This window comes from Neovison vison, chromosome 10 (assembly GCF_020171115.1).
Source record: "Neovison vison isolate M4711 chromosome 10, ASM_NN_V1, whole genome shotgun sequence".
Lineage (NCBI taxonomy): Eukaryota > Metazoa > Chordata > Mammalia > Carnivora > Mustelidae > Neogale > Neogale vison.
In genome coordinates, this window is record NC_058100.1 from 65,979,388 (window position 1) to 66,005,804 (window position 26,417).

Consider the following 26,417-nt stretch of genomic DNA (forward strand, 5'->3'; position numbering starts at 1 on the left):
TTGTCATTAATATATAAACCATGAATAGAAGCATTTTGCTATGATACCTTTTTATACTTTCAAAAATAGCCACATCTAGTTGCTTAGGGATATAATATGATATGAAGATATGATATGGTTAAGTTGTAGGTAACAAGTTAACCTAAGGAAGGTATAGAATTTCTACTAAGATTACATGAGCCTGCTCTTAGACCTGGTATAGGATATGCAGTAAGTTGTAGCCCATAAGTTACTTAAAGGACCAGGGCACCTAATTCTTGTCAGGTTTCTAGTTCATCTTGGTGCCATTCATGACTCCAGCTGTTTACAGGAAAAACAATTTCCTTAGCAAAGAGTAATGTTTTCCCTTTAAAAAAGTATTGAATTCAGCTTAAAATGCAAAATAAATACATATAAGTTTGTCAAAAGGGATAGAGAATAACAGTAGTCCTCTATTTCCTGTATTGATGGAGGGGAGGCGAGTGAGGTGGAGGGTCCTGAAGCAAAAAGGAAACCACGATTATCAAATTCAGAGCTTAGCACATGACTTGAAAAAGTAGTAGGTAAGGGCAAAACAGAAGTTCTGTTTCTTGGCATATGTTTCTTCATTAAGATAGACAGTGTTGTCTTGTTTAAAAATTGTTCTTTTGTCTATTTGCCAGCATTTTTTCAAAGTTCATGCACTGCTGCTAATTGGGAGATGTCTTACTTCATTTTGTACAACTCATGTGATTTTGCCATTGTCATTAAGATGAATTGATTTTATTTATGAGGTCTATGATTTTAAATACCTGATGCTGTATGAAGTGACTTGTTTTGAAGGAATAAATGAAGTGAAAATATTGTTGTCTGAGCATATTTTGGGGTGAGGACAAAGGACCAGTGGACGGCTGCCACACTCAAGTTACATTTTTATTACCAAAAGCCAATGGGCCACTGATTTGACTAGGGTACCAACATCTGCCAAATCTTATTCTGTAGGTGGAATCTTAATGGCTTTGACAGGACAAACTAAAATATTTCTTCTTTTTGATACTGGAGGACATTTGAAATTTTGCCTTCCTTGACCACAAATTTTCTGGTATGCATTCAGCTCCCAAAAGACATAAAGTCAGTGTCTTGCTGAGTAATTGTGGGAAGGCCAAATGGTGCCTTTCATTTATAATAGACTAAGATCTATGTGAACTTAGATCTCTTCGGATACTGCAACATCTCTATGGGAAAACTTCTCTAATCTTATTTGAAACAACACTGGAGTTACTGGAAACAACACTGAAGTTCCTGGAATTGACTTAATGGAGTTTAAGACTCTAACTTGAACTACTTACCCTTTCCTTCTAACTGAAGCTTTAAAAATCTGGAAGTGGAACCACGATGTAATCTAATCTTTGTGCACCAGGACAAAATCCATTTGGGGGTAAGGGGTGGTCAGCATAAATCCAACCTAAGAATAAGTCAACCAAACCTCATTAAAAAGGTCTGTAAGGAATCTCAGGGACTGTGGGATGGCAGCTTGTTAAACAAGTAACTATACCCATAAAGCAATGCTTCTTAAAGTGTGCTCATCGTATTACCTGGGAACTTGTTAGAAAAGCAAATTCTCAGAAATCAGAAATGAGGCCAACAATCTGTTCAGATTCTGATGCATGATAAAGTTTGAGAACCACCACTATAACCACAGTTGTTTAAATGAGTCCATATCAACTTCCAGAGACCTTTGATGACTTAGGTCAGTCCTACATCCTTGGCCTCACGCAATCCCTTTCCATCCACTACTTAAAGACAGTTATTAAATTTGCAGATAATGTAAATCCAGAAGAGGAGTGCCTGGGTGGCTCAGTCGGTTAACCATCTGCCTTTGGCTCAGGTCATGATCTCAGGGTCCTGGGATCGAGTCCCACATGGGGCTCTCGGCTCAACAGGAAGTCTGCTTCTCCCTCTGCCTGTCGCTCCCTGTGCCTGTGTGCTCACACGCGTGTGCTCCCTCTCTCATAAATAAATAAGTAAAATCTTAAAATGTGTGTGTGTGTATATATATATATATCTACCTCCAGAAGAAACTGATACTGATAGTATAATGAATGACAATTCAAAACTCTCAACAGGCTGAAAAAGCCCAGGATTGAATAATCACAAATGTGAAACCCTGCCCTGAAGTTCTAAAACAGTCTATTATATGGGTCCAGCACAGGTAAAACCACTCTGTAGTTGATGTGGTGAAGAAATAGCAATGATATTTTAACCTGAAATCTATCCCAACAGGGTGATGTGATGTGGGCTGCAGAAACAGTTGCATTTTAATAGTTAAGAGATCTGGAGGAAAGGGAAGCAGTAGTGTTCATGTATACTGCTTTAGTCACATTGCATTAGGGGTTTGGACGGGGAGGATTTCACATTAAAACATCATGAAAAGCTAAAGTTTGAGAACTCGTGATAGCTGAAGGAACTGGGGAAGAGAAAAGAGATCTCAGGTTGATTGGACAACTTCACATCCTGGGAAGCATTGGGTGAAAGTGAAGTAGATTTATGCTCTAAGGCTCTAGAAGAAAGAACTCAGACCAATAAGGGGTGAATATTGGAAAATGAAGCTTACCACGGAAACCTATACAAACAGGAGGGGACGCTTTAACACCGCAGCTCGAGTGCTGTGATAGAGCCTCCTGCCTTGTGAGAAACAGAGCTAGAGGTCATTTAGTCCCTGACATCTTGAAAATTCTGTTTCAAGGGCTAGTTGTGAAATAAATAGATACTTACACAAGGAACTTCTTCCCTAGGGGAAAAACAAATTTTCTCTGTTTTGTGTTTTCCTCTGTACTATCCCATTAGTGTTTAAAATGGAATGACTTGGGTTCTGATTTAGTAACCCAGCAGAGGCTGCAGAGCAGGCCTTAGATGTGTGACAGAAGTCTATACTATGCTTATCTTATGATATCGCTAAGTCTAAAGTGAGAGGTTCAAGAATAGAAAGGTAAGCATCCCAAATACTTTTTCTATTTAAAAAAAATTTGTTCTAACGCGAATTGCCTTTGTCTCTATTGTGTTTATAGACAATTTTGACTGTATCTGATGGAATCAAGTGCCAATCAGTAACATACTTCCCTAAGCTCACTAAAGTTACGATTTTCCTATGTGTGAGTTTAAAAAAAAGTCAAGAATTTGTGAGCAACAAGCCATGAACAAATCCTTTCTCTCCTTTTGTGACTGCCTCTTTCTTAACTGTTGCTCTGCCTTTCTGTCCTCTAAAATTCCTTCTGCACACCAAGAAGAGTTTTCTGATCTTCTTGATGGCATTTCTCTGTATTACATCGATGGGCTTCATTAGTGAATCTTAAGACATCAGAGCAGGTGTCACAGTGACTCGGCCATGTTCTAAAACCCTGGAATTGAATAATTGCAGTGGCTTGAAAGCTATGAATTTTAAGTTTGAAGCTTACTCAGTTCAAAGTCAACACTGAAGTTAAATACGAAGTATGGACAAAATTTTTCCCGATAATCCCTTAATTGGCTCATAAAGTAGAGTATATAGACATCAGCACAACTCTAAGTCCGACGCAGCTAGTGTTCAAAGTGTTCATGCTCACTCCTCCAGGGCAGCTCTTTGAATTCCCAACCTACAGTAAGGGTGGTCCACTAGGTCCCATCCATTGGTGGATCCCGGACTCCCATCCCTGATCCCCTGCTTATGTGAAACTGTCAGAAGCACCCCTCAGGATCTCGGCCACACATTCTGGCAGAGAGAAGTATCTCCAGGGGAAAAGTTGTCCCAAATGTTGGGGCCCCACACCTGTCTTCTATTGTCATCCTGTTCCTTGCCTGGCAATTCTTCAAATTCACTATAATTTTAGATCCACACTGCTTCAGCAAGGGAAGTTTGTTTGAATTACCTTGTCCAATGTTACAGGATATGGAAGTCCTCAGCAACACCTTTTCCATGATAATCAAGAAACAGCTGCCATAAAATCTATATTTAAAAAAAGGAGAAAGAAGAGAAGAAATAATTTTGAAAATATCAGGTATGAAACAAATGATGTAATAATAAAATTTTTCTATCATCAATGGTGGGGGATGTAGTAAGAATTTGTCATTGTTTATTTTTAAAAGTCCAGAAAGAAGAAGCACCTTTTCAAGTAACCGTGAATATTCCTAGCACAATTCATTTCAGTTCTGTTGGATATTTATACTGAATTAAGTAGAAAGTGTGTCCCTTGTGGAATAACAATAGTTGTCTATAGCCATACCTATACCTGTAACCATACCTATAACCATACCATACCTGTGCCTGATCTCATCGCGAATAAGAATTTTTTAGAGTCCTTTATATTGGATATTTCACAAAATTACTCATCCTAATTGTGCATGGGACATTACATTAGAATTAGAATGAAGAATTAGAATTAGAATTACATTAGAAATTAGAATTCCCAACTTCCTTCTACTATAACTTAAGTCTTCCACATTGGAATTGATAACTCTTTCTCTTGGGAATTTTATTGCCTTGAATTACTTCTCTTGGAGCTTGACTAGTATGTAGCAAACTAATCAAACCAAGGTTTTAAACCAGCAAAACTATGGAGCAGACTCTGAATTATATTGACCTTCTGCCAAAGTGACACGTCCCATTAGATCCATCCTTTATGATCCAGCCTTATTTTTCTTACTCTTAATGCATAACAATGAAGAATGGGAAAACCATCTTGGATTTGGCTAGAAGCAGCTAATGTCATAATTTATCTGTGATAAATTGTTAAGCAGTTTAATTTAACAAGCCCTTATCGAGCTATTTCTTGTATGCTGTCAAATACCTTGGGATTTGACAAGGATAGTCACTCATTCACTAAGCATTTTTGAATGCTAAGTTTCAGGAACTGCCCTAGGTGCTGGGTATACCTGGGTTGGGGGAACACAAATAATGCCATAAAGAATTAGAAATACAGGTGTTAGGAGGAGAATAATGTGGGGGGGTCTAATTAGGAGATGAATAATGTGGGGGGCGCCTGGGTGGCTCAGAGGTTTAAGCCTCTGCCTTCAGCTCTGGTCATGATCTCAGGGTCCTGGGATCAAGTCCCGTATTGGGCTCTTTGCTTGGCAGGGAGCCTGCTTCTTCCTCTCTCTCTCTCTCTCTCTGCCTGCCTCTCTGCCCACTTGTGATCTCTGTCTGTCAAATAAATGAATAAAATCTTAAAAAAAAAAAAAAAGTGGTGAATCTGGGAATGTCTTTTTGAGAAAGTGACTAAGTTGAAACCTGAAGCATGAATAGGAGTTAGTCATTTGAAGAGTGGTACAGCATTTGCAAACACTACACTGCAGGAGGAAATGAAACATTTTCCAAGCTGGTCTAGCCATTGGTGTGTCCCCAAATAGTCTGTCCACAAGGGCAGGGATCAGTTCTCCCTTATTACCACTGTATTCTCAGACCTAACAAACTCCTGGACACGTAGGGAATATTCATTACATATTTGGATGAACGAGCCTATGAATGAATGAAATCAATGTATAACTGAAGAATAAAGTTATCCTCGGGTGCCTGGGTGGCTCAGTTGTTTAAGTATCCAACTCCTGATTGGATACTTATCCAAGGTCATGATTTCTGGGTTGTGAGATCGAGCCCTGTGTCGGGCTCTATGCTGGACATGTAGTCAGCTTAAGATTCTCTCCCTCTGTCCCTCCACACCCCCTGGCTCACACATTCTCTCTCTCTCTCTCTCTAAAAAATAAAAAATTAAATAAAAATGAAAAATCAAGTTATCCTAAGATAACTGGGAGGACATCATAGCACATTAAGTAAAGCATCCGATTTAGGTTTCTCCCAAGTTCTTTGAACTGCCCTCAGGAGAATGGATTGAAGGGGTCAAGAATGGAAGTGGAGCACCAGTTAGGAGGAGGCTGCTGCAGGAACCTATTTAAGTGATGGGATGGCAATAATTATAATAGTATTGTTGAGTGCTTACAATGTTATAAGCATGTTTCATGTATTACCTCATGCAATCTTCACAGTAACTCTCTAAGAGTTATTGGAAGGCATAAAACTGAAGGACAAAGAGATGGTGGGATGAAAAAAGCAACAAAATTTTGGAAGCTAGCTGGCAGTTGGGTGAGTATTAAGTGACCCAGCACATTTGGAAAAGCTGATCCTAAGCCAGCAACCCTACTTTTTCCATGAAGTTCCCCCCTCAAAAATTCAAGGATCGGTGGCATTAGGACCCCTGAAAACAGAGGTGGGAAAAAAATCAGGAAGATGATTGAAGAGTCTGGTTAAGACACAGTAAGACCTCTCAGATCTTCTCTTCCTCTCAGAGCAGCTAAGAGCTTGCTTGCTACATCCCCTTTCGGGGTAAATAGGGTCTCTGTGCTAAAGCTAAGGGGATGAAGTGACATTTTTATACACTAGATGCTGGGACCAAATAACCTTCCTCTGCCAATAGGATCCAAGAATGCCAGCTGCCAGAAGGATGCCCTACAGGAAGGATTTTGGAAAACTCCTCTCTGAGGAATCCAAACAGGCCATGGTGGGCATCAAAGATTTTCCAACCAAATGGTCCTATGAGATCACTCTTTAGCAAAGTCTACAGTCAACCAGGCCCAGCTGTGCCTCAAAACTTAGCTTTTTGTTGACAAATTCTTAAATTGGGGTGAATAGCCAAAAATTATCAGACATCGGAATATATTCTTTAATAAGAAACACAGAATCTGGGATGCCTAGGTGGCTCAGTTGGTTAAGAAACACAGAAGCTAAAACAAACAAGGAAAAAGTGACTTAAAGAAATTAGAAATTATAGAGGCAGGAAAACACTAACATTATGTTTACATATAGATTCTTAAAGTAATAAGATTTTGCATCAGTAAAACTGGAGAAAATGTAATAAAAATTCAGAGAAAAAAACAATTCTTAGAAACTGAAAATACAATAGAAATTGTAGATATTTTGAGAAATCTCTCAGTACCAAAACAGAGTTTGAGGTCCAGGAGGTTGTCCAATAACATCCAAATAATAGAAGTTCCTAAAGGAAGAACAAGAAAAAGAGAAAGAGAGAAAATGCATAGTTGGAATTCATCAAAGAAATAATTCAAGAAAATACTGAATGTCATGAATTTCCAGACTGGATTTACTGAGTACCCAGAATATAGACTCCACTCCAAAGCATATCATTATGAAAACTCAGGATACTGAAAACAAAAAGCCTTAAACTTAGAATCACAGATGCTTTGGGCTTTGCAATAGCAGTACTGAAAGCAGATGTTACTTAAAATTCTATACCCCGACAAGCTATCAATCAAATGTGTAGCTAGAATATTGATATTTCAGGGACCCCTGGTGGCTCAGTCATTAAGCGTCTGCCTTTGGCTTGGGTCATGATCCGAGGGTCCTGGGATAGTCTCTCATGGGAGGTGGGGGGGGCGGGTCCCTGCTCAGCGGGGAGACTGCTTCTCCTTCTCCCATTCCCCCTGCTTCTGTTCCCTGTCTCGCTGTCTCTCTCTGTGTCAAATAAATAAATAAAATCTTTAAAAAATAAATAAAATCTTTTTAAAAAATAAAAAAAAAGACATGTATGATCTTATGCACTTTCTTGGGAAACTACTGGAAAATGTGTTTTAACAAAACTGAGAGCGCTAACTCAGGAAAGAGGAAGATATGAGACCCAGTTAGTCCAACAAAAGAGAGAGGTAAAATGATTTTTCCCAGTAGGATGATGAAAACAGATATGAAAATGACAGCCATGCAATGGTCTAGAGAAAAACCCATCCAGATGGAAGTAAATCGGAATGCTCTGGAAAATCTTTCTTCATGATAAAACTAATCGTATACTGTATTTGAACATATTGAGAAGAGACCTACACAGTGGGCAAGAATGGAAGGACAAAAAAGATAAATAGAAAAGGAAAAGTAAACATAGTATATCTCAAAGCCCATCTGTCAGTAGCATTTTTTTATGTGAAAAAACAGAGAATCAAACCAGACAGTTTGACTTCAGAAACACTACACTTCAGTGTTGTATATTCAAATGCTGATGGGCATTATTATTTTTTAACTCTTTTTAAAAAGATTTTATTTATTTGATACAGAGAGAAAGAGCACAAGCAGCAGGGAGGAGCAGAGGGAGAGGGAAAAACAGACTCCCCACTGAGCAGGGAGCCAGAACAGGGCTCCATGGTCCCGGAACCCTGAGATCATGACCTGAGCCCAAAGCAGACACTTAACCGACTAAGCCATCTAAGCAGCTCCTGATGGGCATTACTTTAGTAAAAAGGTCAGAAAGATGATGTAAGAGAGAAAAATAAAAGGATAGAGTTTCTGAGATGAGATCCAGAGCACACATGGATTTTACTGGAAAAACATTTTGTGTTGCTGTTGTACCAAAAGAGAAGAAGAAAACAGGTGCAAAGGAGAGTGGGCTTGTAAATGTGATGGGAATGGGAAGGTACAGGGTAGTAGTATGTCAAAAGACAAGATTCAGAAAAAATAATAAGCAAAATTGTGGCTGTAGATGACTTGTCTACCAACACGATCTCCAAAAATGAAGTTTTTAGGGCAACTTTCTTAAGTAAAGCACCTCAGTTTCCAAAATGTTCGTCATCAGTTTTGGCATTAATATATAACTACTATAATACAATTGAGGAGTTACACCCAGAAATATCTGATGATCTTCATGAATTCAAATTTTACATGGAGGAAAAAGAGGACAGTTATATCCTAGTGGGTTAAATTCAGAGATGTATATGCTGTGTTAGGAGATTATAGTGAAGCAGCACCTAACATTCCATTCCAAAAGAAGGTGGTACTTGAATTGAAACTTGAAAGAAGGATAAGACTAAGCCAGGAATTCATTCAAAGGAATGCGTACAAGCAGAGGGTACAGCATGTGCAAAGTCCCAGAAATATGAAAGTATGGTAGTTCCAGAAATATGAGATATGACTGTAATAAACAAGATGGCTGAATATGTGAGAGGAAAGACATGTAGGGCCTGCTCATGAAGGTCTTTCTCTGTCACATGGAGACTTTGAATTTAATCCTGAATGCTATGAAAATGCATCCAAGTATTGAGAGGATTAACAACTCAGATAATCTATAAATCCACCTATAAAATGGAGGATGTGAAACAAGACATTCCTGTAGTCTTGTCACATCTTCAATGGTCCACGATCCCACAACTAATGCAGTCCTGAAGCAGAATAGAGAGGAGGAAGAGCTGGAATGTTCTCACAGCAGATAGCAGAGGACTGCTACGAAGCACGGAGTCTGCGAGAGAATACGGTGATGCGATTAGCTGGCATGGGGAGAGAGAACATGTTTGGGGTGAGCGTGGGGTGACAAGATGAGCTCAGTTTCAGACATGTTAAGATTTGGCATTACTTGCAAAACGGTCTGATCCTAACAGATGATCTCAGGTCTCAAACTTTCATTAGCACTGGAAAGCAAAGGACTGCTGAATCCTGCAAATTTCCATGGTAGGTGGGCCAAAGAGACACCGATCTCAAAAAAGAAAGGAAAAAAATCTACTCTCAAGAACTACTTCATGATTAATTTCAGAATTTCTTCATCCAGCCCACTTAATTAGACCCTTTATTTCCCCTCTAATTATTTTAGACTTAACATTAATACCGCTTTGGTGAGCGCTTGATGATCTATTCAATGTCTTAATATGGACTATCAATTCCATGTCTTATAGCCAAATTATAATCACCCTCATCTGAACCCTTCCCTTAGCTGTTTTCTCTTTAAAGCCAGCTCTTGCTACTACTTGAGGAATAAAATCTCCTCTGCCCCTAATACGTTGGAAAAACACTCAGGCCCAGCATATAGTATCATGCTCAATACCGTGAACTTGGTGGGCACCCTTTGTTTCTTAAGGATGATGGTAACACATGTTCAAAGTCCCTTCATTTTTCCTTTGGAGAGGAAAAGGAAAAGAGACACTGACAGGATGTGACTATAATGTAAATGAATAGGTATCACGAATGGTTAGAATAGAGGTCTCCAGCTATTTTGCAGAGAGCTCAATTTTATAAAGGACAAAGGGGGAATGATTAACCAATGATTGTACATTCTGGTTTTGAAGTAGTGTGTGTGTGTGTGTGTGTGTGTGTGTAGGAGAAATGCCCTTGGGTAGGGGAAATGAGATGCCTCTGTAGGAGGTTGTATGGAGGAAAGAAATCATACACTGGCCACTTGTGGTCAAGGAGATGACCATACCACAACAGCATATGAAGGAGGTAGAACATAGATGAGTCAGGCCAACTGGATTCTAATTAGTCCTCACACAGTCAGGTCATCAGACAGGAATTCAAATACAAAAAGCAATGACACTTTTCTCCTCAAATGGTGACCTACATCAACTGTGCAGCCTTAGTCTTTAAGTGTTTCTGATTTTGGAAGGCCTGTCTTTCCTTTAGTCCAGGTCTCCTTTCCAATTCTCTTAAAACCTTTAGAGACTTGGTATTTTTCCAAGGAAAAACAAAATAAGAGCAAAGCAAAAAAGATTCCAGGATAAAACATTTAAAGATATGGAGAAGGAAGAACATCAAATTCAGGATAGTGGTTCATTTCAGCAGGGGCAGATGTGTGTTTTGAGGAGGTAGAAGAGAGGGGGGAGGCAAAGTTTGGAAATAACTTCAACTGCAATGTTCTGTTTCTTGAACTGGGTGTTCGTACAGTGGTGTTTGGTTATGCAAGGGTATTGGAAATATTTCATAATTTTCAGTAAGAAATGTGTGTCTAAAAGGAAAGAGAGGAACAGAACAATCATTTTGTCTATGTCCCTAGTTCTACCTGTGAAACGATAGGAACCCTTCCTGATTATACTAATTTTTTTTAACTTTTTTTTTTTAAATTTGTTTGACAGACAGAGATCACAAGTAGGCAGAGAGGCAGGCAGAGAGAGGAAGGAAAGCAGGCTCCCTTAGTCTTAGTCCTGAGCAGAGAGGCCCACGCGGGGCTCGATCCCAGGACCCTGAGATCATGACCTGAGCAGAAAGCAGAGGCTTTAACCCACTGAGCCACCCAGGCGCCCCATACTAATTTTATTATAAACTGAAAAGCTGTGTTCGTTCATATCATCTTTGAGGTTAATGCTTCTAAGTCAAATTCATTTTTCTAGCAAATGTTCAAATCGCACGTCTTCGAAGCTGGATCAACTCAGTGATTCCATCCACGGGTGTAACTCCAATTGCACTGAACTCCTGTTGATGTGGATAGAGGTGTCTTTCCTGTTTTGTCACCACTATCACATCATACATGTTTGAGTGACACACCACGAAGAGAGGTCACCACCCTTCAGTGCTCAGTCAGCTCGTTACCCATAGGCTGCTGAGAGGTACTTGGTTATGCCAGACTTCCTCCTTCCTCCTCACTAGTCCTGCCCCATTTCTTCTCTGTCTTGGCCCCAGGATCATTGCACTTCCTACCCAACCACAATCACAGGAAGAGAAAAGATGGAAGGCATGTGTCATCTTGTTAATAGAGTTATGAATCGCTACAAGATGGAAATGAGATGGGAAAAGATTAATTTAATTGTTAGAATTAAGCCTGCAAATTAGCTGTGGGTTTCACATATCCTACTTGGGAATTTCTCCAAAACAGAGGCAGACTGACATCATACCGATGCATGGCAAGCTTGACGTCATGCTGCCTGAATTGAAATCCCTGCTCTGTTACCTCCCAGCTAGTGCTCTTGTCCAAGTTATTTCACCTCCCATAAGATTTGTGTATTACTGTGCCCGCCTTTTGAAGTTTAAATAAAGATTAAGTGAAATGATGCATGAAAATGCTTAGCACAGCATAATACCTGGTACATAGCAAGAGCTCAATAAATGTTGGTGATTATTATCTGCTTTGATTTTTACTTTTCTTCCTGCCCTTTTGGTATCAAGGATAGCCTCTATCCAGGAAAAACCAGCTTCCAGGCAAAAGTCCTATGTGGTAAAAGTGGCCTCCATACCTGGAGGGAGGTTTTTTCCCTGAAAGCAGTGATTTCTTCCACCCACTCCCTTCTCCCTATTCTCTTCTGGTTGTTTTAACAACAGATGCAAAGAGTCTGCCTATGGAAAAAGAAAGGTTGCTGCACAGTTGGAACCTTATTTTGTTTTTATGTCTTCATATTCATTGCTACCTTCTAGGAACAGCTAAAAGAGACCAGAGACCCAAATGACAGCATCCATGTTCCCTCCCCCGAGACTGTCCAGTCACTTTCTCATCAGCACAGGGGCCTCTTGGGGGAGAAAATGGTTTCATGCCCCCCAGAAATAAATGAGGTTAAGAAGGTCATTGCCAAGCAGTGGCGCAGGGGTGTCTCAGCTCCAGCGAGCTCAGACACCTTTTCTAGCAGTCCTGAGTGGAGGTGCCCGTCGTAAGAGCTGACGGGAAAAGGCTTGACGGTGAAAGTGCTTCTGAACAGCCAGAAAAGCTAAACCGGCCACAGCGGATTTTAACTCGGAGAATTCAGGAGACCACTTAACCTCCAAGTAAAGGAAAGCCGCTCTAGGTAGAGAATCGAGTTTCAAACAGACACAAAGAAAAAGCACACTGCCTGTCTGTGTTTCTTTATATTGAACATTTAAAAAATAATATCTTTTCCTACTCCTTCCCTGCCAACTCTCGTCTTCCAGTCTGAGCCCAAAAGTGTCTCTTCACCTTCCAACTTTCCTTTTTCTTTTTCTTTTTCTTTTTTTAATTGGCTCTAACGGAGGAAGGGGAGGGCAAGAGATGATTGGCTCCGCGAGGGCAGCCCTGCCCTGCCCATTCCCCTCCCCCACCCTCCCCGCAGAAACAGCTGGAATGAGAAGTAGGGAGGGAAGGCCAGGATTGGCTGTGAGTCAGTGGCAGGGTGGGGTGGGGCAGCCCAGATGAAGCATTTACCTGTCCAGGTAAGTCTGGAGGAGGTCAAAAGAAGAAAACAGAGGAAGGCAGGGGAAGCAGTCTGTGTCTCCCGTCTCTGCCCTTTGAAATAAAAGGGTATTTCTTTCCTCTCTTCAGCCCCTCATCCAGTGAAGGTGAGTTAATCACTAACCAACTATTGCTCATGCTTCAGCAGGAAGGGGTGCTTCGTGGGAAATGAGAGCCACAGGGTTGTGGGCAGCCCTGTGCACCCCAGCCAGGGGGCTTTCCTCTCTGTTCCTCAACTCTGTACGTCCAGTCTGGGATCAGAGCAGGCTGATAGCTTCTTAAGACTGGAATGATTTTGTGGAGACCAGGACTGGGATGCATATTTTTTTCATCTGCCTATTTCAGTTGGATAAGCACATTTTGCAGTCGAAAATACAATAGGCTTGTTTTGGAAATTTCCATCTCTGAGCAATTGAAATTGAGTGGTGCTTCTTGGAAAAGAATAGTTAGAGTGCAGGGAGTCAAACTGGGGGCTCTCCCAGGGGAGAAAAGTGACTTAGTTTCTCCATTCCACTTCTAACAGGACATTTTCCCCTGGCTTTATCGACTCAATGTCTATTTTTATTTAAATAAAGGGTGCAGTGGATGTGTGTGTTCAGTAATGGTACCGTGACAATGGAGCTCTCTTCGGACAAGCGTGTAAGGCTGTTTGTTAGGCGATGTGAGGCTCAGAAAACCCCACCTCGGACTACCAGTTCATCTCTGGAAAACCCACGGATAATCCAGGTGCAAAGCTGAGTTTATTTGGATTCAACTCAGTTAATGTTCTGACTCTGCCTGCTGTTAGACACAGAGACTGGCAAACCAGAAGCCGCTCGCTGGGCTGGGCCAGGAGCCCACCGACATTAATATTTCATGGTAGTCCTTGAAACTGGTAGGCGTTCTCAGTGGGGCTAGGACCAAAGTAGGGTGGCAGCGTCCACAGAGAGGAGAACCAGACTGCCGTGGTGGCTTGGCTTTGTTTTCTTCCGGGGGTGCCCACCGACAGCGTGCGTGGCAGGTTATCGGCACAAGGAAACTGGATGTCGAAGTCAATTCAGAGTAGCAAGTCAGCTCTCCACGATCCACCTTGGGCAGGGAGGAATTTAACGTTCCGGTCCCTAACTGCGCCTCTTTTCCTCCTGCTGCAGGAAAGAGCGAAGTGGGAAGACCCCCGTGCCAGGCTCCTGGGGCCTGGCACCGGCCAGCCCTGAGCCAGTGTGCCGGGTTTCCTAGTCCTGGCAGCTGGAGCTTTTGGTTTGAGTTGAGCCCAAACCACAGAACCAGCCCACCAAACTCACTGAGTGAAGGCTGCCATTGACGGTGAACTTGTCAGCGATAAGATAACCTGGAGTGTTAGCAAAGCTCTTCTGTGCAGAAGACAGGTCCACTGAGCCTTTGCCTGAAAGCCACCTGTGAAATAGAAGATTGTAACTTTGACTAAACACACTCAGAAAGTTGACCATGTGCTCATGGAGAAGCATATACATGCAGTGCAGCTTTTAGCCCTCCTGGCAGTTTTCTTCTGATGTTCCCCAGCCAGAGGTATATATCTGGATAGTCAGCAAGCACATGGTCTGAGAGAAATAGGACAACTCTTTGACTAGTGGGGAGAGAAGTTGAGCTCTTGAGAGATATGGGGGGTGGGCTCACAGAAGGAGGGTGACAAGGGGGCCTTGGGCCTGTTTAGAAGATACAGTGAAGCCAAAGAGGAATGGGGCGGAGCCCCCCACCCCCACCCCCACCCATGCCAGAACCCCACATGCTCTCTATTTACTCTTTTCCAAGACTTGGCTGGTTTCAGCAGTGTAGTTAATGTTTAATGTGCTTTGGCACGGATGGCCCTGGCTATAGGCTGTGCCTATTTCATAACCCATTTTCTCCTCCCTTCCAATCCCCCAAAGAGGTCAAGGGTTAAAAGCTATCGAACTCTCACCTTGAGTGTTTTTCTTGTTTCTCAGACTTCTTATCAGGTAGGAATACCTCAAGTTTCGATGGCTGCCCTGAAACAGTCCCCAGGTTTCAAGGTTGTAAAGTTGGTGGAAGGAAATGCAGCATCCAGGTCTGGCCACAGTGGCGAGGGAGAGTGGAAGGGTGGGTGGGGTGAAGAGAGGAGACTCTTAGGGTTCTGGCTCTTTGGATCAGAAAATGAGGCCTGGAGATAAGACGCAAGCACCTTAGGGCGCATTTGGCCTGGGTTGAGGTTCAGATTCAGCTCTGCAGGGGCCCCAGTGCCCAATGACACAATCTTCAGTGACATTTGTTGTCATTTGTTTACTCTGGAAACATCTACTGTGGGGACATACAGCTGGCCTGGAAGCATAAAGCAGAATCAGATGATTTCAAGGGTTTAAGGTGTGAAGTAGAAAGAGAAGGGTGATCTTCGGGTTTTAGTGTTTAGTCAGGGGTGGCTGATGAGCCCCCTCTTTAGGTACATGGCTCTCTCGAGTCCCAGGAAGGGCTGGACCCAGAGGCGTCCTCTCTAGGCCATGAGAGGTCATCCCCTGCTTCCCTGTGGAAGGGGAAGTGGAAAGAGCTCCGGATTTCTCATCTGTCAAAGAAGAAAGTATCACGTCTTGCCTCAATTATAAGGCTCTTCTGAAGGTCGCAGCAGCATGTCTGAAAGCACTTTGTAAGCTGAACCGGGCTGTGTGTGTCTGAAGCAGCGCTGTTCATGCTGTTTCTCTCTCTTCCAGCTGCTTGAGTTACTTCCCGCTACTTAGTCCCGAAATTGTGAGTGTGACAGGTTGCCCCAGGAGGAAGGAGAGCTAGCAAGCTACCGTACAGTCCGAAGAGTACTTAGAAGAACAAGGGTAGGAGCTGTTTCTGAAAGGAAGAGGCAACATCTGGTCACCCATTCACGGAGAATATGATATTAACTACAGTGATTAATACAGCATCAATAATTACTGTATTAAGTACAGTATTAATAATTAGCAATTACAATTGTACAGAAACTTTTTAAGAGAACTAGAGCGAAAAACTATACCCTTGGATTTACACTGGCAGCTTGGAAACAATGCCCTTGCCTTATTTTTTTTGCTTGTTCCATGCCTCTTAGGTGCTCATTAATGTTAGTTTAACTGAAGCATTGGCCCAGTTCCATTGAGCCATATATCCTCAGGGAAATATAATACATAGGAAAGACTTTATAGTAATAGGGTAAAAGTTAAAAAAAAAAAGAAAAGAAAAAGAAAAAGGAGGTCTTCCAACAGCTTAACTCAATAGTCATTTGTCCAGCATTTTTTTAAAAGATTTTATTTATTTATTTGACAGGCAGAGATCACAAGTAGGCAGAGAGAGAGAGGAGGAAGCAGGCTCCCCACTGAGCAGAGAGCCCAATCCGGGGCTCTATCCCAGGACCCTGGGATCATGACCTGAGCTGAAAGCAGAGGCTTTAACCCACTGAGCCACCCAGGAGCCCCATGTCCAGGATTTTTTGAGTGCCTTCTGTGTGCCTAGGCTTATGAGCAATGGACCTCTTTGGCTGTAAGGACCTCAGCCCTACAGAATGTTAAGAATGGGTACCTTCTGGATCTAGACAGTCATGAATGGAGTGGATAGCTGAGGTGACTGCACATGATTTCTCACATTTCTGTTTCTTTGGAGTTCTGAGGTTGGGAAAGTAACCTCATGAGTAAACTGAAGGACTGACTGCCTTACCCAATGTTGATTTGTCACTGTGCTTCTTTGGTGTCCCTGTCCTTTCTGGTCCTGTCTCTAACTCCTGAGAGGGTCTGGACATTTATGAACTCCATGCATCTGGCTCACTGAGATATTTTCCTCTTCTTTCCCCATTGTCCTGCTCCTCCCTACCTGCCCCACTTGCCAGCCTCCTCCAAAGCAGGAGAGGAGCACCATGAGGCCACGTGCTTATCGGCTCCACAGGGCTGGCAGGCGGACTCACCCAGCACAGCCCAAACCTGACTTGGCACTGGAAGCAATTGTTGGAAGAAGCTGAAGGGACAGCCTCCCCGGGACCCAAACCCCAGGCCCCAAGATCTCAAACAGAACACGTTACTGCTAGGACATTTTACCTACGATTGGGAGGGTAGGAAAGGTAGTTGAAAATACAGCATGGTGTCATGGAAAAATATGGAGTCAGAACCAGACAAACTGGATTTCAATTCTAGCTCTCCGCATATTCTCGACTTGACCTTGCAACTGTCTTTTAAACTTAGTTCTTCCAGGATTTCATTTTAACATAAGAGAGTCACCTGGGACCTTTCCAGACCTTGAGATTTTCAGAAGGAAGATGCCACTGCCTTCCTTTGCTATTACTATTGGTATAGTGAACTGGAAACTTATTTGCCCCTGTGAGCTGGAGTCAGGAGGAAGCTATGTAGGCCATTTCTCTTGTTCATTGGACAAAGGTTAGGGAACCTCACTGGAAATTAGCACAACATCAGAGGGGTGGCACGCAAGAGGGAAACTGGCTTTGTATCAGCCTCTGGGGTCATGTGTGTGCCCCCCAGACTAGGGAGGTGATTGATGATGGCCGTGCTTGGGGTGGGAGTAGGTGCTGATGTTGATGGTGTTGGCTTGGATGACAGCTAACTCCTACTGCACAATGTGTTTTATGTGGTGCCTATTGTACATGTTTCTGACAACCCTATGTGGCTGGTACGATTGAGGACCCTGTTCCTTCTCTCCCACTTAACCCAAACCCCTCTTCTCTAAACTCTTGCCTGACTTCAATTCATTTTGATCCTAGGTGGATCTTGTCTTTCTCTTATTATAAGAACAGTAGCAGATCTTATCTTACTCATTAAATGAGCATTTACTACCAACTAGGCTGTGCTGTTCTCATTAACCCTACATTCGCCCGATTTAATGGGAAAAACGGGGTAGAAGAGTACTTGGCCTCAAGTCCCATAACTGGCCATGGTGGAAGTGGGATTTGAATCCAGACCTGACTACCTCCAGAACCCATGCTATGGGCCCCTTACTCTGTATTGTTTGTAGTCATGGAAATGTAGGTTAAGCCCCCAGATTGAGAGAAAGAAGGCCACTAGGAGAAGTGATGGAATTTCCTCTCCAACCAGACTACTCCTCCCTGCCACCCCGCCCTCCCCACCCCACCTCCGCTAACGCCGCCCTTCTGCCTTCTGCATGCGTGCGAGCCGGGCTCTGTGTCCTTCCACACAGGCTGGGAGGTTTGGGGGACCCCTGTGCACGGCCTCTTCCAGCGCTCTGCTTGCTGGGCATCCCCGCCGCCACGCTGCTCCAGGGCCTGGGCAGAGCCTTGCCAGAGAGCCTCAGCTCGGCTCACAAGTGGCTTTGATTCTTGTCTTTTCAGGCCAGCTTGGGACATTCTTCACTTCCCTTCGCTTCCCCTCTGGGAGCCCCTTTCACCGCACCCCCGCACCTTGCTTCGGGCGATGCCCCAGAGCGAGCTGTGGCCGGCGGGGCCTGGCTCAGAACCCGTGACCCGCATCGGCAGCTGTGACAGCATCATGAGCACCACGTCCACCCGCTCTGGATCTGTACGTACCTCAGTCCTGCCAGTACCCTCAGTCCTGCCGCCCGAGGGCTCTCTGCACGCCTGCCCTGCCCGCCCCGCCCTTGCCCTGCCCTGCCCTGCCCTGCCCACCGCCTGCCAGCCTCACTGCTCCTCAGCTTTCATCTTCCTCATCAGGGCATGAATCACCCCCGTGAGCATTTGTGCCTCTGAGTCAGTCCAGTTTTCTAGAGAATAGAGTGGGACCGGCCCCAGAGAGCAGGAGGGCAGATGAGACTTGCTCCCAGGTTTCATTCATTGGGGGCTAAGTTGAGGTGAGAGTGAGGGCCCGTGATCAGAGGTCCTGGTGGAAAGGATGGATGGTAGATCCCAGAGCACTGGTGTTCCCGAAATCTCCTGCAGCAAGCAAGCCGCATTCCTTCTGTGAAGATCAAAGAGAACAGAGTAATTAGGAGCCTGGGTTCTGGAGCCGAGCAGGTCTGAATTCTCCACCTGTAAGCCAAATGGCCTTGGGCAAATTACTTAATTTCTGTAAACTTGAGTCTCCTCAGTTTTAGAGTGGGGATAAGGTAAACAGCGAATTCATAGGGTCCTCTGGAAGAGTGCAGGACAGGCACAGACAGCACTTAGCACGTGCCTCTGTGTGGAAAAGAAATAGCCTATCTCCATGAGCAGAGATTCCGAATCTTCCAAAGTCATCATGTTTAACAGAGAGTGGCATGTAGTGCACTGTAATTCTTCTGGGAATGAATTTAAATCTCAGTTGCTCTAAGGCTGGTGTGAAAGAGTCAAGTCCGCCGTATGTCCGAACGTAGGCATTCTTTGGTTCTTGGTGTTCATCACATACATAGTAACCTTGAGAATTTATGCCCTATTGCTTTATATCCTGTAGAGGTACTTGGAAATTTAAGGATTATAAGGATCTCTTCCGAATGTCAAGGATGTTTAATATCGTCTGTGAGTTTTGGTATGTAAAAATCGAATAGAGAAAGCAGCACACTCACACACACACACACACACACACACGTGCGCGGGCACACGCACACACACATGCAATCCAAAGTGCAGACAGTCTGTATATCATTTCTTTTTGACCTGAGAAGATAAGACCCCAGAGACCTCTTTCTGTTTCTGTAAGGCTGAGGCCAGTATGGGCAGTTCCATACGACCGGACATAGAATGTGGCAAGGATTATAGGTTTTCAAAGTGCGTCATCCACAAAGGAGAAATTCAGAGTTGGCTAATCTTTGGCAAGGCTATTTTAGGAAGAAAAGGGCAATGAAGAAGATTTTGTTCAGGGAACCCTTGGAATTGACTTCAGGGCTTCCAAAGGCTATACCTGGGGCTTCCTTTGATATGTAAGCCTCGCTTTTACCAACTGACAATGGCTCTTTAAGGAGCCCTGAGAACTGGCAGTGTTCCAACAACCATCTCCCAGGATGTATTTAGGGCTGTCTCAAAATCTTCCCTGGCCATCTGACTGGGTCTGGAAATATATAACTCTGAAGTATCTCAAATATTAGGAAGAGATTTGAGATACATGCCAGGAAGGGACTTAGGCCAAATTTCTCACATTTCCATTTCCCTTCTGGTTTTCCCTTCAACCTTCAACTTCATAGAGCGACTCTTCTTTGGATCTTGCCAGCCTTGTAGAACATAAGCAATAACCATTTAAAATGGCCATAACACTTATTTCCAAATACCCCTATGTGCTTTTTCATCATGACAATTATTTACTTTAATAGCTTCTTGATATTTCACACTAAGTTGCTTTCTCCTCCTCCCATACCTATCCAGTTTCTCTACCCTCCCCGCTTCAAGTTAATATTTGCTTAAGAAACGCACACTTACTTGACTGTTAGCCAGAGCCAAATGCCATCAAGAAAGTAAATACACAAAGGGAAAAAAAAAATCCTGTATGGAATGCATTTCAAAGTCAAGAGTAAATTATTTAGTAAATGTATCTGTGGCTAGTCCTACCACTGTTCCCATTGGCCTGACAGCCAGTGGTTGGCTGCAGTTTCTTGTTTGTCCTCCTGCTGTCCTTGACATACCAGATGGAGTATGCAAAAGTCCTTTGGAAAGTTAAAAACGATACCATCAAGTTTAAGGTCAAATCATTTTGTTGTCCATCTGATTTAGAGCTAAATCGGAAACATAGAAAGTGAAATGCTTGACATAGTACACACAGAAGAATTGGAATTAGAACCTGGGATCTGTTCCTCTAAGCCTTCCATGCAGGACTGGGCAAAAAAGGTCAGTTGCCATCTGGCTGCCTAGCACTGGGAACTCGCGGGCCAACAGCTCGGCAGCCTCTGCCCGGTCCGTGCCTGCAGTTTCAGGAAGCAATGCCCACAGGTTTGCGGAGAAGCCTCTCAGAAAGGTTTCCAGCTCTTCAGCATTCCTTCAGGACGCAGGGTGGTTCTCAGCCCCGCCAGTTTCTGTGGAGCTGCCTCTCACAGATCCCTCTCCCTCTCTGTTCTCCACGCCTCATTCCAGAGTGACAGCAGCTACGACTTCCTGTCCGCTGAAGAGAAAGAGTGTCTGCTCTTCCTGGAGGAGACCATCGGCTCACTGGACACTGAGGCTGACAGCGGACTGTCTACTGACGAGTCTGAGCAAGACACAGCTCCCCAAGGCCCCCGAGCTCTGCCCATAACCCAGGCTGCTCCCCAGGGTAAGAGAGACCTTCTGGGGTGACACCTTTCACAAATCCAGAAAACCAGTACATCTTTATGGCTGCTTTGCACCTTATTTGCCCTCTGCTCTAAGGGTCACGGGCAGAAGGACAACAGCACTCCTTTCCACTCTCCTGGCTGGAATTAAGGTCTTGCCCTGGAGAGGAGGAGGGACTGAGGACAAGCCAGCTGCCTGTCTTCCTATGAAGTATCAGAGGCCTGGGAGGGAAAAGGGTTTGGCCAGCTCCCATTCTCTCACAGAGAAATTCTGAAGAGACAGGACCACAAAGGTGGGGGAGGGATTCCGGGAGGGGTGGGTGGTGGCTCTGGGGACACTAAGAGACCTGCGAGACCTAATCGGGATGACCCAGGAGGATCAGGTTGCAAGAGATAAGAGGGAAGCGCTCCCTTAACTTCAGGGTGGTACCTCAAGGCTCTTGTGCAAGAGTGTGGAAAGCCAGTGGTATTGAGGCTCCGTAGAAAGGGGGACAGGATGGCACGCAAGTGTGGCCATGACTGTCTCAGAATGAGGGGGGCACTTTACTCCTGAGGACAGCCCCACTGGTATTGGGACCACAACCGCATGTTCATTCATTTAGCAAATACTGATTGACAATGTGTTAGACCCTCTGCGGAGATAGAACAGGAAATGGGGGCAAGGACTTCTCTGCCCCCTGAGACTGATTCCCTGGCCCAGAGGGCCTGATGCACTTGCCTAGCTTGCTGGAAGGAAAGAGCCCATGTCACTCTCTCGTATGGGGACAGCTGTGGCGTCACAGAATCATTCAGGTGCTTATAGAAATTGAAGGTGGGGGCACATGGGTGGCTCAGTGAGTTAAGCATCTGCCTTCGGCTCAGGTCGTGATCCCAGGGTCCTGGGATGGAACCTTACATAGGGCTCCCTGCTCAGTGGGGAGTCTACTTCTCCCTCTCCCTCTGCCGATCCCCTGGCACATGTTCTCTCCCCTAGCCCCTCCCCTATCTCAAATAAATAAATAAAATCTGAAAAAAAAAGAAAGAAACTGAAGGTGGAGGAAGGCAGAGGTCTGGACAAACCACATCGGCTGCTACTGCCATTCACATTCAGTGCTTCCCCTGGACTCAGTGAGCCGGGAGCCCCAGGATAGTTGGAGGGGCTGTCCTGACGCCCTTTCTAACCCTGCTCTCTCTGTAGACAGTTAGGAAGAGCTCGAGGCAAGGACATGGAGTTACGTGAGGCTGCTCTTTCTTCAACCATCATGAGAAACGAATTCGTGGTTGTAGGGAATCCGCTGGTGTCCATCTGTTGGTCTAAATGATATCCAGGCAACAGTGCGGCCCCTTTAAGAGCAAAGAAACAACAAAAAACAAAACCCATTGCTAAGTGGAGATCAGAGTTCAGGAAGCATTTGTTTTTCAGGGGGCAACAGGGTTCTCACCTCTGTCTGCTCTTTTTTGCCTCTTCTCCTGCCCCCTTGCAGGATATCCAGGGGAGAAGATCATTCAGCAAGAACCAGAGCCAAGGAGAGGGACTCAGCCCAGCTCAGCCCATCTTCCTGAGCTCCAAGACCTGGGCCTCAGGTCTGGGTCCTATAGCCTTCCCAGAAATATCCACATCAGCATCAACCAGAACCTCAGGAAAAGCACCACTCAGACTCATAGCCACAGCCCGGGGGAAGTGGAAGGCCTTGTCCCGGAGCCTGAGACAGAGCAGGTCAGCCAAAGCAGTGAGCCCAGCCAGGCTCTGGCCAGCCCCCAGCCACCTGCCCCAGCCCTGGACACAGTGCCCATCCCTCCACCAGAGGCTTTTCGGGACACCCAGCCCGAGCCGCAGGAGCGAGGCCGCCTGCCCACTGAGCCCAGGCAGCAGACCCACACGTCAGTCAGCCCCCAGGAGAGCAAGGAGACTTCCTCAGAGGCCATGTCCCAAAAAGCCAATGAGGAAGGCTCAACAGGCGGCCCAGGACAGTCTAGGCCGCCTTCAGCCACCTCCACCTCGTCTCAGAATATGAGAGCTGAAGATGCCCCCGTCCCACCAGTGGGGGACCCCGGTGCCCACCTGGCCCCCCTCACAGCCTCTAAGCCCCGGAAACTGCCCCCCAATATCGTTCTGAAAAGCAGTCGCAGCAGTTTCCACAGCGAGCCCCAGAACTGGCTGGCCCGCCACGCCGAGGCCGGCCCTGGAGACCCTGGCCTGGGCCCGTCCTCACTGCAGGAGCAGAAGAAGGCACGCCGAGAAGCACTTGAGAAGCTGGGGCTACCCCAGGACCAGGACGAGCCCAGCCCCCACTTAAGTAAACGCACCAGCTCCACCTGGCTCCAGGCCCCCCTTCCAACTCCAGCACCAATCCGGCCTGCGGTTCCAGCTCAGGGCAGAGCCGCCGCACCAGCTGGAGGAAAGGCTCCAGCCCCAGCTCCGCCGCGGGGAACCACCCCAGGGAAGGCTCCGAGTCCCACTCCAGCTCAGGGGTCTCCTCCAGGCAGAGGTTGGATTCGAGCCCAGGAACCTACTCCAGGGAAGGTTCCAGCGGTCAAATCCGTGCCAATTCCTATCCCTAAGGCCCCGGGGGTAAGTAAGCCCCTGACTCAGCCAAAGTCAGACTCAGGGCTGACTCTCCAGGAGAGCGACATCCCGGGCCTGAGACAGATGAACTTCAAGTCCAACACTCTGGAACGCTCGGGCGTGGGGCTGAGCAGCTACCTCTCGGCTGAGAAAGACCCCAGCCCCCAAACCAGCACCTCTCTGGGCAAAGGCTCCTTCTTGGACAAGATGTCTCCTAATGTCTTGCGTAACTCACGGCCCCGCCCTGCCTCCCTGGGCACGGGGAAGGACTTTGCAGGCATCCAGGTGGGCAAGCTGGCCGAGCAGGAGCAGGAGCAGAGCAGCAGGCACCTGCCCTACCGAGGACAGAGCCCTGACAAGCTGCCTCGACCCCCCTACGTCAGTGTCAAGATCTCCCCAAAAGGCGTCCCCAATGAGCACAGAAGGGAAGCTCTGAAGAAGCTGGGTCTGTTGAAGGAGTAGCCGCCGGCCACCCCACAGCCCCTGCCTCACCCCTGCCAAACAGGAGGAGGCTCGGAGCCTTTCCCCCACAACAGCTCGGAGCTTGGGGACGAGCAGGCTTCCCTTCAGTGCGCTCCTCTCTCTGAGGCAAAGGGCAGGAGGAGATGGGATTCCAGACACACACGTACGTTTATATTCGGAGTGATTGTGCCAATGCTTGTGCCAATCCTTGCCCAAACCATCCTGAAGATGATTTCCACAAGACAGAGTGTGTGTGTGCACACGCGCGTGCGTGCGTTCGTGTGTGTGTGCTGTAAACTATATATATATCACTGAAGCTATTTATATGACACAAGGAGTCATTGCTCAGAGTACTGCTTGTGTTGGAGATCATCTTACCCCAGGGAGAGTTCAGCCAAGCCAGAACTGAGGGGACTGGGTGGCTAAGCCTGAGAGAAAAAGGCAGATGAGACAATGGCTGTGCCGGCGACATTAGGCAAATGCAGGGTCTTATGAAATGTGGATCTGCCGAAATCCCAGTATGGAAGGGGACTGGTTCACCTTGCAGGATCCCTCTCTCGCTTCTGAACTTCTGGGCAGTGGCCTGGAGGAGCAGGTTTGTCACTGACTGTCCCCAGTGACCCTGTCCCCTTCACTGTCCCCTTCTTACTGTCCCCAGTCCCAAGGACAGGGCACATCCCTGTAACTAAAACTCTCTGAGGACTGGGAGTGGGAGGGCTCTGGTTGGCCTGAGAAGGCAGGACAAGTGACCACCCGGCACGCTTCCACCAGGGACGATCCTGGTCTGTGCACTTGACGAATTTGGAAGCATAAACTCAGTAGTGGTCCCTGACTCTGCCGTTCCTACCTCAGCCCAAACAGGGCTAACCCCAGGGCTGGGCCAGTGCAGAGACGGGAGTCTAAGCCCTGAATCTTTAGAAATACCGAAGAGCTATCTGAGGCCTTTGTCCCTGCTACTGACTACCGCACGTAGTTTTTTTTCTGTTTCTATGGGAAGGCAACCCAGTACATTCTCTGTGAGTTATTCACAGACTATCAGAGCTGGGAAGAATCTTAGAGATGAGCCTCTCCTGTCCCACACTGTTGGGGAAGGCAAGGGACTTATCTGTGGTCACTCTGCCATGCAGTAACGGAGCGGGGTCCCCAGCTTCTCATTCCACGCTGCGTGCCGCCTCTCACGTGGCACCCTCAGGATCTGCGGTCGCTGTCAAAGGCTCAACCCTCAGGCCCTTCAAGATCCTGAAGTGTCTTCTCAAACGTCAGAGATTAAACATTGTTCAAGACCATACTGAGTATTGTTTTTTTTCTATGATGTCTTTGGAAAGTAGCACTTTAATAACTTACTAGAACCCTAATTCCCTGACCACGTTGTGCAACTTGGCAAAATGCCAAGAGAGGGTAGGTACTAGGAGTGGGTGGTAAGGGCTTGTGGATACACGCTTGGAAATCAGGCAGAGCTAGACATGACCCCTGCTTCCCCTGAGGAAATAAATATCATTCGTGGCTGTGGTTAGAAGGCAGGATCCCCAGATCTGAGGGACAGATAAGGGGAGCTGTTATTGGAAAGGTGTCTATTAGGTCGGCTGAGCATTTCTGGGCTGCGTCCCTAAGGACCCAGCACTGTCAAAGCATAGTATTTCTGAAAATGATGAAAAGATTAAGATACAGACAACATGGCTCCACCCGGTCATGGTATGTGGGGTGGGGTGTGACGGTTTCTGTATACACTCTCACCCACACACACCCAAAATCCTGCGGCTTCCCTGGCCCTGGGTCAGGACCGGGTCTGTCAGAGCAGATAGGGACTCGCAGAACTGGCCAAGCCATTCTCTATTACAGACTCGCCCAGAGAGGGAAGGCCCCTTCTGGAGGACTGTTTGACACGTGCTGTGTTGGGTTCAACTCCTTCATGTGCGTTTTTCAGGAGGACCGAGGAACGATCACTTTATTATTTTTTTTTTATTGCTTGATTAATAGGGAAACTGGGTGCTACCTATAAAGAAAGACATGGTAGGAAAGTGGGGGCCCTCGCATCAACACAGGTGGGTGAGTTTCTCCTCTTAAATCCTTACTCCCAGGTAAAGGTAAGTTCTCCAACACACGTACCTCAGCTGGTGACATGCCCGTTCCCTGAGCAATTCCCTTCCTGCTTCCCCAGGTCCTTACCCTCTAGAGGGCGTGTCTGACTCTTAGGATGGTCTTTGCGATTCAAGAATAGGATATCAACCCAAACCCAGCTGTCCTCATTTTGAAGAGGGACATCTGCCATCCTGAAGATGAGGCTAGACCCACGGGAGGAGTTTTATCCAGCCTCGTTTCTCCATGAAGGATCGCTCTTCTTTCAGCTTGGACCAGTGGGGTGGAGGCAAAGTGGGCTCACTGTTGTGTGTGTCCCTTCTTGAAAGATTTTGGATGGAAGTTTGTAAAGGCCATTCCTT

General features: G+C 45.8%; 1 protein-coding gene and 1 long non-coding RNA gene across 4 annotated transcripts; one reads left to right on the forward strand and one right to left on the reverse strand.

The window, feature by feature from the left end:
- Nucleotides 1-1,355: 1,355 nt before the first annotated feature.
- Nucleotides 1,356-12,903, reverse strand: LOC122918743. Its single transcript, XR_006386677.1, has 3 exons — nt 12,831-12,903; nt 3,864-3,940; nt 1,356-1,423 (listed from the first exon to the last, which is right to left on the reverse strand). It is a non-coding gene; the product is annotated as an uncharacterized LOC122918743 (long non-coding RNA).
- C10H1orf116 (chromosome 10 C1orf116 homolog) lies at nt 12,848-25,265 on the forward strand. 3 transcript variants are annotated; one of them, XM_044267525.1, is made up of 4 exons: nt 12,848-12,964; nt 18,136-18,322; nt 20,797-20,974; nt 22,436-25,265. In XM_044267525.1, the coding sequence occupies exons 2-4, from the start codon at nt 18,218-18,220 to the stop codon at nt 23,977-23,979; spliced, it is 1,827 nt and encodes a 608-aa protein (XP_044123460.1). In that variant the 5' UTR covers nt 12,848-12,964; nt 18,136-18,217; the 3' UTR covers nt 23,980-25,265. The 3 variants fall into 3 exon arrangements, 2 of the variants coding, with proteins under 2 accessions (XP_044123460.1, XP_044123461.1); XM_044267526.1 differs by lacking the exon at nt 12,848-12,964 and adding an exon at nt 13,455-13,583; XR_006386676.1 differs by lacking the exons at nt 18,136-18,322; nt 22,436-25,265 and having other exon boundaries at nt 12,850-12,964; nt 20,797-20,873.
- Nucleotides 25,266-26,417: the final 1,152 nt, after the last annotated feature.

Coding starts and splice junctions, on each gene's coding strand:
- C10H1orf116 (XM_044267525.1), top strand. CDS start 18,218: ATGCCCCAGAGCGAGCTGTGGCCGGCGGGGCCTGGCTCAGAACCCGTG. Junction 18,323..20,796: donor CGTCCACCCGCTCTGGATCT/GTACGTACCTCA, acceptor GCCTCATTCCAG/AGTGACAGCAGCTACGACTT. Junction 20,975..22,435: donor AACCCAGGCTGCTCCCCAGG/GTAAGAGAGACC, acceptor GCCCCCTTGCAG/GATATCCAGGGGAGAAGATC.